Raw genomic sequence first — 15,000 nt, forward strand, 5'->3', positions numbered from 1 at the left:
CACACTGTCAATAGAAACTTCCATGCCTAGGTCTATTTAAATAACTACAAAAGTCAAGTATTTGTTGAAACATTAAAGGTTACTGAGGGTATCAGTGCCAGGCTATATTCTGAAAATAAATAAATGGTAAACTGGTGACTGAGACAACATGTTGAGCATGGTTGTGATGTTCAATAAGCACACCCTCCCCCATATTGCAATACTGAATACGTGGAGCATGCAACAGTTCCCAGTAATGCCCTCCTCTCCTGCCCTGTCTGAGCGACTGTAGTCTTAACAGTGCACCACCGGCTGTCTGTTAGCCAGTCTAATTGATCCGGGCGCGTTCTTCATCAGAGCTGTTTACGTTTACTCCCTCTGCCCCTCGAGACCAGCTGTGGTGAGCACACTCAACAGCCTTGGCTTGGTCCCACCGTTTGGAGGCAGGCCGGAGCAAACGCACACAAACACCACACGGAGCTCTGAGGACGGTGAGAGCTTCCAATGTTTTCAGCCAAGCGACACACACTCTCTCCCCGCTTCCTGACAACTTGGTAGTTTTTCAGTGTTTCTCAACCAAAGGCCTCCAGAGTGAGTCAGAAAAATCGACTTCTGCCATGACTTGGCCTATTTTAATAGTGGCAATTGTGAGCCACCTTGTGGCGGAAAGCAGAACTACAAATACTGGCAGGTTGAACGCTTTGATCCTGCAGAGTGTGTACTGTCTGTCCCTCAGCTGTGAGCCAGGCCACCTCTGACACACGCACATGTTGACATTGGTCCACCTCACAGACAAACACATCACTATGTATCTTCATGATAAGGGATGATAAGGGGCAATAATGTGTTCTAAGTTAACAAATAACCTTTTTACAGTTGGAAGATAATGAATGTTCCATTCCAACTCCTGGTGTGTGTTTGCTAATGGCTACACCCTCCGGAACTACCAGAAGACCTGATGTCACAAGAGCTAGGGCCATGTCCTACCGTCCCACATGAAGGCTTGCACAGACGCCAATCAGCCAATCCAGGTAAGCCAGCGGGGCAAACACTTCTCTTTGTGTCAGTAAACATTTCGTCTGAAGACATGTCAATAGATAAGCCTTGGGCAAATACCAATGTGACAGACCTGTATAAATAAGACCATAGATTTATATGAAAAGCATCTGTGTTTTAGAAATGCAGAATTAAACTTTCCTTTTGACATTTATTGAGACCATAGAAAACGGACCCAGATGGCGGGCCGGGCCGGGCCGAGCCGGGGGGGACAGGCTGATGTCAGGAATGGTACTGCTCAGCGAGCTGCCACACTGCAGATCATCAGACTGGCGTTAGATCTCCGTAGGACAGGCGCCCATCATGAGTTCAACACCACTGAGCTTTGAACAGTCTCACATCCGCTGTAGGATCTGGATGGAACAGCAGTGTCATTCATAACACTGCACTCCATTCCATCACAAACCCACGCACACCAGATTGGGTTGCCTCAAACCATCAACGCTGGACGGGGCCAAAACGCCACGTCACCTCCCATGTAATTTAGTCCATCATTCATCTGCCATACTGTTGAGTCTGTGTCACGGCAGCCACATATACTAGCGGATGCATCATCAGCAGTCTCATACATATCCCCACGACTCTAAACAGTCAGCACAACAAGGACACCCTCATAGTAGCCTAAAGTTGGGCACTAAACAGTCAGCACAACAAGGACACCCTCATAGTAGCCTGAAGTTGGGCACTAAACAGTCAGCGCAACAAGGACACCCTCATAGTAGCCTGAAGTTGGGCACTAAACAGTCAGCGCAACAAGGACACCCTCATAGTAGCCTGAAGTTGGGCACTAAACAGTCAGCACAATAGGATAGTAAAACATATCCAACCGTTTTCACAGTGGTAGAAGCGGCACATCTAGCAACACTATAGCCCATCAATCATCGTTGAGTGGACGTGGCATCACCAGCTCCACGGCTGTACCCTCCACACACAGACGCCTGCTGTACACTCTCACACTGGCTGTTCAAAGAGGAGCGCTCAACAAAGGTGCCCTTTGTGTGGGCTGGGTAACCGTTGGCCCGCGGCCACATTAAAGGCCACAACACTCCAACTACAGCTGTTTGATTTCCCCCCCCAGAGTAAGTTTATTGTGTGGTCAGGAAGAGTGTGTGTGTGTGTGTGTGTGTGTGTGTGCGTGTGTGTGTGTGCGCCTGGCTGCACTTCACTCACTACCTGAAACTATATTATACCTCTTTCTACAAACAACTGAACACATTGAGTGCTGCCTCTCAAAGCAACAACAGCTGATTACAGAATAACATCACATTAAACTGCCTCCTCAAGAAGCAGACAGCCAACTAGGCCTACCTGTCCCTACACAGTAGGCCTACTGGGCCTATATCAGTCTCTCCAGTCTCATCTGCCATTGCTGCCATCGTATAAATTGTTTATTTTCAGGTAATAGCCGTCATATGCTGACTTAGCACATTTCATCGTTACACTGTCTATCCCATTGTGCATATTACCAAATATCCCCCACTGTCTACTGCTTGTTGCTTATATTTAAATTATTACTATTGACTTAGTCCATATTGACTCAGTCCCTCCTAAAGACTGCTTCACCCTCACTACCCCCCCTATACTAACCCTAAACCCAAGACCTCTTCTCCCCTGCTACCCCCCTGTACAAGTTCTCTCCTAAAAATTAGCCTACTGGCATTACGACTGCCAATGGCCCCTGGTGTGAGCATTGGTTACTTTGTCTTATGATGACTGTTGGATAGATGATTCACTTACTTAAACAAATGTATTGTTGTACGCGTCGCTTTGGATAAAGGCGTCTGCTAAATGCCATAAATGTAAATGTAGTCCTTGTATTGTGCCTTACTTCTCTGTTTATTGCGGTGTTCCTGTATTACTGCTGTATTCTCTGAGAGCCTGCAGGTCCAAAATGTCAACGTACTGCCATACACTCTCCCCTGTATCCTCCCAGCTCCCAGAACATAAGACAACACAACTCTGAAGCTGAGGAGGACATGGCCATTCAAAGGGTGAAGCTACAATCGGATCAGTTCCTCCAGTATTACCCAACCATGACAATGAACTCGTAGAGTCTTCCTCAGGGGAGTTCTGTGTACACCACTGGTCCGCTGAGCTGCCGTCCCCCCCCCCTCTGGTCTGTTATTGCCCGTGATTCCTCCAGCTCTGTCCTGCTCTCTAATCTGCTCTGATGAAGCCAGAAAGCAGCTCAGGGTCGATGGTGTAGGGCTAGCTGTGTGTTTGTGAGCCGCTGGCTGTTCTTCTGCGGTCGATGCTTAATCTGATGTGGCTTCCCCTCGGCCGCCTGTCTTGCAGATTTAACTCTGGAGACCCTCATCTAAACCACGACCACTGGGTTCTCATCCCTCAGTGACCGACACTGCATTGCACCTTAGTTGTTTCCCATGACTGAGTGTCATTAAACCAACTCTGGATTGTAGCCCAGCAACAGTCTATAGGCTGATTGGTGAATGAAAGGATGAGTCAGTCATCAGAGATTATCAGTGTGCCACTAGAGTTATAGAGACGGCAAACTCTACAAAAAAAGTATGATCTCTGGGCTTGAGCGTCAGAGTCGCACCTTAAAAAAACAGCCTCTCTATAGAATAGACTCTGTGCTGGGTGACTGCCACGAAGGCGATTTGCGAAATCCGTTGGACGAGTATGGTGGGCTGCGTTATTAAGGTGTTTACCTTTAAAAACCTGCCCCATACCTTGTCATGCCTGTCCTTCACTTTGTGTATACTGGGTGGAACAATGGACTTGGTACACTGGTACTCAAGTGAGACATGGGATTTACAAGTATCCCGTCACTTGTTTCCGACAGTCAGCTCCCTGTGGCATTCAGGTTGGGCAACATTGTGTTTTAGTGCTGGGCTGAGACAAAAGTCAACACGCCCTGTAGCTCTCTACGGCAGGGGGAGACCCCTGGCCTACACCTAAACGGGGTCAACCGTCACTTGTCAAAGCATCATAGGCATACTCACTCTTCGTGGCGAATGTCGCTGATGCTCCTGTCTAAGGAGATCATGTCGCTGGCCACCATGTTGAAGCCAAACTCCTTGATGCTGGCCTGGACAGACTCATGGTACTCTGCCCCCAGGACAAAGGGCTTGGCCTCCTCCCCGGGCCCGTCCTGCACCCCGTGAGGCTCCGGCTCCTTGAGCTCGAAGTTACCCAGCATCCCCTTCTTCAGGACCGGGGCTGAGTAGATGTTGGTGTGGGGCTTGAAGGTGACATACTGCTTCTGGATGACCTTCTCCTGGTTCTCTGCGGCAGGCTTGCCGTGCATGGGCTTGTCTCCCTCATTCTTCTGTCGGATGGATTCCAGGTCCACCTCCACACCTTCCACATGTGGCCAAGGCACCACTGGTTTGAACTGGTCTGCCATGTCATGTTTTGGCAGCTGGTTGGCAGCGTCTCCCCCATCCTGCAGGGAAACACAACCGTTTGCTTTTCCTCAACACAGACTCAAGGACCAACATGCATGCACAACGTGTTCACACAGGTTCAGCGTCCCATTGTTCTACTCTTTACCTGAAGCAGCCACTGGCGCTCCTCCCCAAATAGATTTAGATGTGAATGGACTGGTCAGTCACCTTCGTACACACAGAGCCTGGCTGACGTCATCCTCAACTACGAGGGACTACCAACCCTATGTTTCAAATCCAAGTTGGGAAGTGCACAAGTGCATACTTCAGGAGAACAGTGGAGAACAGGGGACGCAGCAATTAGAAAGCTCTGCATTTTTTTTTTTTAGATCTAGATAATTGTTAGTGGCATGTCAGTACAAATAATTTCCGAGTTTCTAATTAAAATACCAATGCAGCCTCAGCCTGAGGACAACTCTCATTATGCCTACACATGCCTATCAAGCCTACACATGACCACAGATGAAACCAGCCTGTGCAGAGACAGCCTCCCCATCATCATGCAACAACTCATTTTATCTTCCTATAATCTTGCCTTCAGCTGGCAGGGGCAGGCTAATGACAGACAAGATCTGCACATTGTAACAATAGGACTATTTATTATTTCTTGTTTATCATACAAATTAATATGATGGTTTGCTCGTTTCGTAGCTAAAATGAAGTATGTATGCAGCTAATTCGCTGGCTATCACTGGGTTTTGACAGGAGGCAACGTGCAGCTTCAGTGACAGTGAATCTTGACTCTTGATGAATTTAGTACAGCCGCGTGTTTATTTAAATAGCTTGCGTCTTATAAGAAGGCTATTCATTCAATAACACCAGATTCGGGAACAATATTCGGAAACAAAAAAGACATTTAGAAAGAGCGGCAGCTAGCTAAAAAGCCTTCCGGGTTTGCCGTCCACATTTGAAATACGATGACATAACCTAAGCGAACATTCAGGAATGAGACTGATCACATGCAGAACAGCTAGCCTGCTCAATGGCCATTATTACACATGGCTATCTAGATGACTGCATGTCACCAGTATTGGCCTACATCCAAACATCCAAGTCCAAATCTTTGCACTCAAAAATAACGTTAGCTAGCTAGCTGGCTATCTCCATGACAACGACTCAGTCTGGATGGCTAGCATGTTAGCAATGGAGCTATTAGCTAGCTAGGTACATTGACATTCGAACACATAAATATCTTAATACGCCAAAAGACACGAAGCAACACCGTGAAAGGAGAAATTGCGAAAATTAGTTCGCGTTAGATGGACAGCTACCCAGTTATCAAGGAAAACCTACCCGTTTATCAAAGGGATTTTCGTCGTTCGCTTTCGGTGAAAGGGAAGACCACAGCACCACCAACCCTAAGAATGTGCCAATGAATATTAAACTACGAAGAATAAATCCAACTTTCAACCTCATTTTGATTGCGATACTTGCTAGCTGCAATGAGGAGCTAGCTTCCTAACTACCCCCCGTTGCTCCGTGGCACCCCTGCCCCTGTCAAAGCCAGTTTCAATCCCACGCTCTTGCGCCGCTTTCTGATCGAATCCCTCTCGTCTCCCTCGACAATCTTCGTGCCTGCCGGATAGCCTATCTCGGTCACACACCCCTTCAGTACACTCCAAGTAAAACTTGTCCTCAAAAGTAAATGTTATACTTTCTAGTGCAACGTAGTCTTATCAGTAATGTAAAAGGAATGTAGGTTGGGCAGGTACTCCAGCACACACGGATGCGAGTTCCTCAACCAGGAATTAAGTCACACACACGTGTTTCACTTGGGAGCGACTTTGATTAGCGGACCATATTTAGATAACATTACGTTTTTTTCATGCATGTTTCATTTTTAATGGCAATTTTCATATATGTTTTATCCATTGATTTATGGATTTAATCTCAGAAATAACACAATAACAATAAATATGCATCATGACTCTAGGCTTACAGTGTTAACAATATGACTTGTTACAATGTGCAAAATCACAAGTTATTCGTTTGGAAGATGAATTTTTTGTACAAACAAACAAACAAACAAACAAACAAACAAATCATATCATGATCATGATCATGATTCTCCATATCCAAGGCATGCTCAAGATCCCTACAGTAACCATTCACACAAAGGTCAACATAAATGTGATTGCCTATACCTCTGCGATGCGATCATTCGGGTGTGACACACCACTGTTGATTCAAAGGTGTGTTGTAGTTACACCTGTGATTTACACATCGGATGAAAATATGATATGGAATGGGATTACAAGTAAATCACCCAAGAAAACCGTTTCCAAACATTATATTTAAATGTAGGCCTACTGCGGGGGAGGGTGGAGCTAGGACTACGAGGACGGGCTCCACTGGCCGACTGACACTCATCGTAGTGCATGACGTCATGTAGGTTAACCAAAACTGCTTACAACGGGTACACATATCTAAAATAAATCTCTGGTTCAATCCATGTTTAGGTGTTAGTTGTTATTGCCTCAGCATTATATACCTCCCAGATGAAGATTCACACAAAGAAGCAAAACCTGTTTCACGAGCAATGGGAAGGTACAGAAAATGGGAGAAATACACAAACTGGTTATCCCTGTCGTCTCGTTGGTCCTCATGTTGACAGACCAGTAACAGACTCCAAACACAACGCCTATAATCAATACTAGACAATGACAGCTGTCTTATGTATGCACACATTAAGTGACGGAACATCAACCTCACTCACCAGAAACACATGTTAACATGTACACAAATACCATTCAATGAAATCTGAGAATCTATACGTTAACCTCATAGTAATTTCATTTCTAATCCAGACATTTCTTAAACAGGTATGTGTGTCTAAGTGTTGTTAAGCTCTCTGTATCAAGAGTGTCACTATTAAATTAATAAAACAATTTACTAAATTAACTGGTATTATCAAGGCTTATGCTTGCATTGGCTCAGGCCAATGTACATAACCGTCGGTTGACAAAATATAAAAATGAACTTATAAAATCTTTATCTAAACCCCAATTCGTAATAAAGACATTCCGAATAAAGGACACAAACAAAAATATATTATATATTTTCATTGTTTATTTAATAAAAGTGGTTTATTTAACAAAAACTCGTGTGCAAAAATATATGAACCTCTTCAGTCAATAGCTTGTAGCACCTCCATTAGCAGCGATAACTTGTAGTAAACGTCTCGCATAGCCACTAATCAGTCTCTGACATCTGTTTCGAGGGATTTTTGCCACTCCTACTTACAGGACTCAGCCAATTGAGTGAGGTTTGAGGGGTCTCTGGCATGAACTGCCCGCTTCAAGTCCTGCCACAGCATCTCGATTGGATTTAGGTCAGGACTTTGACTTGGCCAATCCAAAACACAAATCTTCTTTCTCCTGAGTCATTCTTTGGTAGATTTGCTTAAATGCTTTAGGATGTTGTCTTGATGGAAGACTCATTTTCAGCCCAGCTTTAGCTCCTTGACTGATTCTGTTCAAGAATGTCCTGGTATACCTCAGAATTCAGGGTTCCTTTAATGATGCAGAGTCGTCCAGGTCCAGAGGAGGAAAAGCAGCCCCAGATCTTCACATTCCCACCACCATACTTGACTGTTGGGATAAGGTTCATTTGGTGGTAGGCAGTGTTGGGTTTTCGCCAAACATAGTGGTTTTGATTGTGACCAAAAAAGTTCAATTTTGGACTCATCTGTCCAGAGAGTGGACTTCCAGAAATCTTCAGGCTTGTCCAGGCGGTCCCTGGCAAAGTTAAGACGGGCAGTTTGGTTCTTTTTTGACAGCAGAGGTTTCTTCTTAGCAACCCTCCCATGAATGTCATTTCGATTCAGTGTTCTCATTGTTGAAGCATGCGCAGTTACCTGAGATGCAGCAAGGGAGGTCTGCAAATCTCTAGATGTTATGTTTGGTTTGGCTTTTAACTGACTTATTATTCTTTTTGTGGGGATATTTTGGAAGGGCGTCCACTTCTAGGCCAAGTTGCTGTCATGTTAAATGCTCTCCATTTGTAAATTGTTTGCCTCACAGTGGACTGATGGAGCTCAAATCTTGTTGAGATGATTTTATAGCCTTCCCCAGACTGATCTCACTACCCTCTTCCTGATGTCCTCTGAGATCTCCTTTCCTCTCGGCATGGTGTGTTTTGCATTCACCTGTATGGGTAACACAAAACTGTCCAGGTTTCTTATTTCTATTCATCTCGAGTCCCGCCCAAACTCTTTCCTAAAGATCTCTCCTTGGATCATTTGGTACCCAATTACTTATCCACCTGATTCTACTCACCTACTTGATTTAACCAATGTAACTTGGGGTTCACTTATTTTTGCACCTGCATTAATTTCTTTATAATTTAGTTTGTGTACTACACGCATGATTTCCTCTAAACCAACATATGGAATGGGTAAATATAAACTTGTTATGTCAGGTAAAAAAGACTGGTTCTGATTAAATAAAGATTTCATGGTAAAAACTACAAATATCTATAATTGCACAAGGGGTTCACATACCTTCATGCAGCACTGTAGCTAGAAGTGGACCAATACAGGTTGAATGGACTTTCACCTTCCTCTCTCTCTCTCTCTCTCTCTCATCATCTCTGTTACTCACTCTAATGTATCAGTCAGTGCATGGATACAGTGGCATGATCGGTGTTGGGGAAGCTACTCCGGAAATAAATTAAAATTAAATTAAAAACTAAATTACCAATTATTTTACAATGGAAGTAGTTGAACACTAAAGCTGAGAGAAATATACTTTGTCAAACTAAAGCTACTTTAGGGGGAGGAGGGGGGGGGGTGTAGTGAGTAGTGACAGGAGCTCACTACACTGCTCCATGGCAAAGAGGTAGTTAACGACTGAAAACCCTTCCAAGATTTGAATTTGGTTTAACGACCATCAAGCTGCAGCAAAATGTAATTACATGTAGTGGAACTACTCAGCAACACTGGCCATGATGACTGTGAACTATTTAATGAATAGACAATATTCATTCTGAGCCTTGATTTACAGTGCATTCGGAAAGTATTCAGACCCCTTCTCTTTTTCCACATTTTGTTATGTACAACCTTATTCTAAAATGGATTAAATTATTTGTTTTCCCCTCATGAATCTACATACAATACCCCATAATGACAAAGCCAAAACAGGTTTTTTATAAATGATTGCTAATTTATTAAAAACAAAAAAACTGATATCACATTTACATAAGTATTCAGACCATACTTGGTACTTTGTTGAAGCACCTTTGGCAGTGATTGCAGCCTCAAGTCTTCTTGGGTATGACGCTACAAGCTTGGCACACCTGTATTTGGGGAGGTTCTCCCATTCTTCTCTGCAGATCCTCTCAAGCTCTGTCAGGTTCGATGGGGAGAGTCGGTGCACAGCTATTTTCAGGTCTCTCCAGAGATGTTCGATCAGGTTTGTCCGGGCTCTGGCTGGGCCACTCAAGGACATTCAGAGACTTGTCCCGAACCACTCCTGCATTGTCTTGGCTGTGTGCTTAGGGTCGTTGTCCTGTTGGAAGGTGAACCTTCGCCCCAGTCTGAGGTCCTGAGCGCTCTGGAACAGTTTTCACCAAGGATCTCTCTGTCCTTTGCTCCGTTCATCTTTCCCTCGATCCTGACTAGTCTCCCAATCCTTGCCGCTGAAAAACATCCCCCCAGCATGATGCTGCCACCACCATGCTTCACCGTAGGGATGGTATTGGCCAGGTGATGAGTGGTGCCTGGTTTCCTCCAGCATTCAGACCAAAGAGTTCAATCTTGGTTTCATCAGACCAGAGAATCTTGTTTCTCATGGTCTGAGAGTCCTTTAGGTGCCTTTTCAAGCGGGCTGTCATGTGCTTTTTTACTGGGGAGTGGCTTCCGTCTGGCCACTCTACCATAAAGACATGATTAGTGGAGTGCTGCAGAGATGGTTGTCTCCCATCTCCACAGAGGAACTCTGGAGCTCTGTCAGAGTGACTATTGGGTTCTTGGTCACCACCGTGACGATGGCCCTTTTCCCCCGTTGCTCAGTTTGGCCGGGCAAATAGCTCTAGGAAGAGCATTGGTGGTTCCAAACTTCTTCCATTTAAGAATGATGGAGGCTACTGTGTTCCTGGGGACCTTCAATACTGCAGAAATGTTTTTGCACCCTTCCCCAGATCTGTGCCTCGATCGTGTGCAAACATTTCTACAAACCTGTTTTCGTTTTGTCATTATGGGGTATTGTATGTAGATTGATGAGGAAAACAAATTAATTGAATCCATTTTAGAATAAGACTGTAACATAACAAAATGTGGAAAAAGTTAAGGGGTCTGAATTCTTTCCGAATACACTGTACAAACAACATGTCTAACACATACACACGCAATATAGTATTTGGAACAAGAAGTCAGGATCAGGAGACTACTGCCCTCTTGTGTTCATTAATTGTAACTACAAATAACTTCAACTTGTTAGCCCATTTACCACCACAGATGTATCGCAAGCTTTCTAGAAACACCGAGTGACAAACATCTCAAGGAAGAATGAAAACTTACCTACATTAGACTCCACATCTAATATACACTCTGAAAGTATACATTTGTTTGTTTGTTGGTGCATCTTCGTCCAGTATTTGTGTATCCATGTAACACGACTAGTAGGCTATTCTTACCTATGTACTATGACTACAAACCGAATAATAAAGAAATACATGCATGATTTGTCTTCAGTTAAAGCCCACGTCAGCAATTCACGGTTCTAACAAACTATGTTCAACATTACTTTTTCCTTCACAGTGTCGTTATATCTTAAATGATATAAGAAAATAAACACTAAATTAATATGTCCTTATATTTAAGCTCATTAAAGCTTTATAAGTCATATTCTTTAAAAAGCTTATATACAGTATATGGGCATTCTATAGTGCAAGTACAAATGAGCAGAAGATTAATTTTACAGATTAAAAAATAATAATAATAATAATATGTCCTTATATTTTAGATTATTACAGCTTATAAATCATATTTTTCGCATGGTTTATATACAGTATATCGACAGTCTATCTTGGAAGTACAAATGAGCAGGTAATCTTACAGATTGTACTAACAAAACCCGCCAGAAGAGGGTGCACAATCCTTACATATGAACAAGCACCTAAAGGCACAGACCCAATGAATTATGGAGATACACATACTACACATACTATAAGGATGACATAAGATAATCAAATAAATGCTCACAAACACAATCAAACTTTAATTCTGAATTCATATACCTTTTTTTCCAGTTGTATTAATGTTAACTTTATTTTCTTTTTGAAAAGAAAAAACAACCTTTGAACAAAACCGATTCCAAAGTTGACAGTTACATAGTTTTCATTGGCTGAACTTTATAACTCCAAAATGGTACAATCACAGGGACCATAAATCATAACAAAACCCATTCAAGTTTACACATAATATGTTACTTTCTTTAAAAAAAAAGACCAAATAAATAGAAAATAAATATACTGAAAAAACAATCATTTTGGAAACAATTCCATTCCATTTCCATTACCATGGAAAATAAATAGCTACACAAAAAGAACAAACCAAGAGTTTTCGATATGGTACAAATCCACCATGCAATCTCTTACGAGAGACCAACAGGGAACATTTTTCCTTTTTCAACCTGAAACAGAACCAGCCTACTGGACCTGCCTTTAGATCCACAGAGGACCTGGAGGAGAATGTTCTGGAGGTTTCTGTGTCCTCGACCAGCAAGGTGACCCTGCGCCAGTCTTTAGGTCCCGTCTGGTGTTCCCAGTATGGGCGGGCGGCCTGAACGTCCCACAATCCCTTGGGCCAGGCAGAACCCCAGAATCCCTGCAGACGGGGGCCTAGATCCTGCATTTTGGATCGGGGCCCAGAGAGAGGGGCCTCAATAAGAACAGCCCAAACAAAGCCCCCTCTTTTCTGAACAGACCTACGTGTTGAGGATCCGGGTGGGGTGAGGTGGGGGTGGGGAGGGTCTGGGAGACAGCTGATTAGCTGCTGAGCACACATGTTAGGGGTGTGGGGTGGGGGGGGGGGGGGGGGCGTTTTTGGAGGGGGGGGGGTGGCGGTGGGTCCTAGGAGCTGGAAGCGCTGTTGAATTTGTCCAGGACGGTGGCGTTGACTCTCTGGAACAGCCACTGCTGTGTCTCGGACCCCGGGTTGCACTTATTCATGAAAATCCTCTTATCGCCAGGGCTGCAGTCCATACAACCGCTGCTTACCAGGTGGTACAGAGACTTATCCTGAGAGAGAGAGGGATAAGTGGGAAGGAGACAGAGAAGGAGAAATCGGGAGGGAGGAAGAGAGAGAGAGAGAGAGAGAGAGAGAGAGAGAGAGAGAAAGGCAGAGAGGGAGAACAAGGAGGAATGAGACATAATTCAAGAAGAGGAGGAAGGGGGAAAGCGCAAGGGAGGCATGCGGCAGGTGGAGGTATAATCCCCTCTCTTATCTCTCTCTCCCTTCACACAGATTACAGGTCTGGAACTGAGGAAATGCTAGAAGGTTGCCATACTCCTCTAATCACAACTGACTACATTTCACATGCATTTGGAAGCCAAACTAGGCTGAAAAACACAAGACACACATGAAAGAGGTAAAGCATTGCTCCCTTTCGTGTGATGTGACTGAGAGAGAGAGAGAGAGAGAGAGAGAGAGAGAGAGAGAGAGAGAGAGAGAGAAGGAGAGAGAAAGAAAGAGAGAGACAGAGAGTAACAAACACAGAAGGAAGGAGGGAATAGTCCAGGCCTGAAAACACAAAATAAAAAATACGTCCCAGGCTCCCCATAAAGATTGTCTATGGTGATTGCAAAACTGTTAAACGTGGCCAGAGATGGAGTCAAACTGCATAAACTGTTCCATGGGGACGGTTGTGGTGGAGAGGAGGAGGAGGAGGAGGAGGAGGAGGAGAGGAGGAGGGAGAGGAGAAGAATGCCTGGGAGCTATTTGGAAGTAATTTCGTTCTTGTCTCGTGTCTCTGTCGACTTGATGACCAATGCTCACAGCCTCAGGCTAGCTAGTATATTGAGCAATAGCCCAGTCCAGCCTGGTTAGAAGTGCCTATTGCACCTGCGCACCTCTGGACCCTACAGAGTCTTATTGAGCCCGGGGGGAGATAGGACTGCAATGACAGAGAGGGTGTCCTGTCACGCCCCCCGAGGAATGTCCCCCATTACCTTTGTCAATCTGTGATGCTGAGGGGACAACAGTGTGCAGCTGTATGTCCGTGTGGCGTTGGTACAGTCTGACCAGGGGAGGCGGGTGCATGCAGAATAGCATTCAGGGCAGTCTGGGTTTTGTCAAAATGCAATTTTTGGCCGATTCCCCCCCTGCTGAATGAGGAGTGGTACGCACTTAACTTGCTATCGAGCTCGCTTTTTACAAGACACTCATCTGAATCGCTAGTTGGGCTTTGTGTGGGTGGACGAGTGAGTGAGAGGGTGAGTGGGTGAGTGGGTGGGTGAGTGGGTGGGTGAGTGAGTGAGTGAGAGGGTGAGTGGGTGAGTGGGTGGGTGAGTGGGTGAGTGAGTGAGTGAGTGGGTGAGAGGGTGAGTGGGTGAGTGGGTGAGTGGGTGGGTGAGTGGGTGAGTGAGTGAGTGAGAGGGTGAGTGAGTGAGAGGGTGAGTGAGTGAGTGAGTGAGTGAGTGAGTGAGTGGGGATTATTCTGGCTTATTCTGATTCTTAGGCTACATCTTAACAGTCCTCCCTAAAGACCGCTTCACCCTCACTACCCCCCCCTATACTAACCCTAACTCCAACCCCAGAGACCTCTTCACCCCCACTAACCCCCTGTACAAGGTCTCTCCTGCTAATAAAATAAATAAAAAATAAAATAAAAAATGCCAATGGCCCCTGGTGTGAGCATTGATTACATTGTCTTATGATGACTGTTGGACAGATGATTCACTTACTTAAACAAATGTATTTGTCGTAAGCCGCTTTGGATAAAGGCGTCTGCTAAATGCCGTAAATGTAAATGTAAATAGTGAAATGAGATGAAGGTGACGGAGCTGTGTTGAAGGTGCTGTGCAGGGGTTCACCTTCCTGTAGCTCCAGTGCTGGTTGCCCTTCATGCCGTGACAGTCGTACAGTGTGACAGGGCTGCTCTGGGAGATGGAGTCAAAGCAGAACTTCCTGGTGTGGAGTGGATCCCCGGGCCTGACATCCTCCCTCCAGCCAAATGTGAAGATCTGACACAATGTATATATATATACACACACACACACACACACACACGCACACACACACAGGCACACACACAGTTAATGACTCACGGTGTGGTGTCTGTAATTTTTTAATCACATGACATAAAGTGGAACTTCACCATCTCATATTCATTATCTCCAGCACCATATAGGTGTCTACCAGGGGAGGCTGGTGGACGTAGAAATCAGAGGACCGCTTCGTTGTAATACATGGAATGGAATGACGACAATGAGCCCGTACACGCATTACAATGAGCCTGTCCTCCGATTTCTGCCTCCACCAGCCTCCCCTGGTGTCTGCATGTGAAAACAGAAACAAAAACGACTGCCTGTGATTTGAAGTCATGGTAAAAAGTGG

General features: G+C 44.8%; 1 protein-coding gene across 3 annotated transcripts in view; it reads right to left on the minus strand.

Annotated features, from left to right (window-relative positions):
• galnt7 (UDP-N-acetyl-alpha-D-galactosamine: polypeptide N-acetylgalactosaminyltransferase 7) overlaps nucleotides 1-6,176 on the minus strand; it is a 20,021-nt gene extending 13,845 nt beyond the window's left edge. For all 3 annotated transcript variants that reach the window (XM_083693250.1, XM_083693251.1, XM_083693252.1), the window contains exons 1-2: nucleotides 5,739-6,176; nucleotides 4,002-4,444 (exon numbers count right to left, since the gene is read on the minus strand). In XM_083693250.1, coding sequence (XP_083549376.1) covers nucleotides 4,002-4,444; nucleotides 5,739-5,861 — 566 coding nt within the window. In that variant the 5' untranslated portion in view covers nucleotides 5,862-6,176. The remainder of the gene's footprint in view (nucleotides 1-4,001; nucleotides 4,445-5,738) is intronic.
• Nucleotides 6,177-15,000: the final 8,824 nt, after the last annotated feature.

Source organism: Argentina silus (assembly GCF_951799395.1).
Source record: "Argentina silus genome assembly, chromosome: 21".
Classification (NCBI taxonomy): domain Eukaryota; kingdom Metazoa; phylum Chordata; class Actinopteri; order Argentiniformes; family Argentinidae; genus Argentina; species Argentina silus.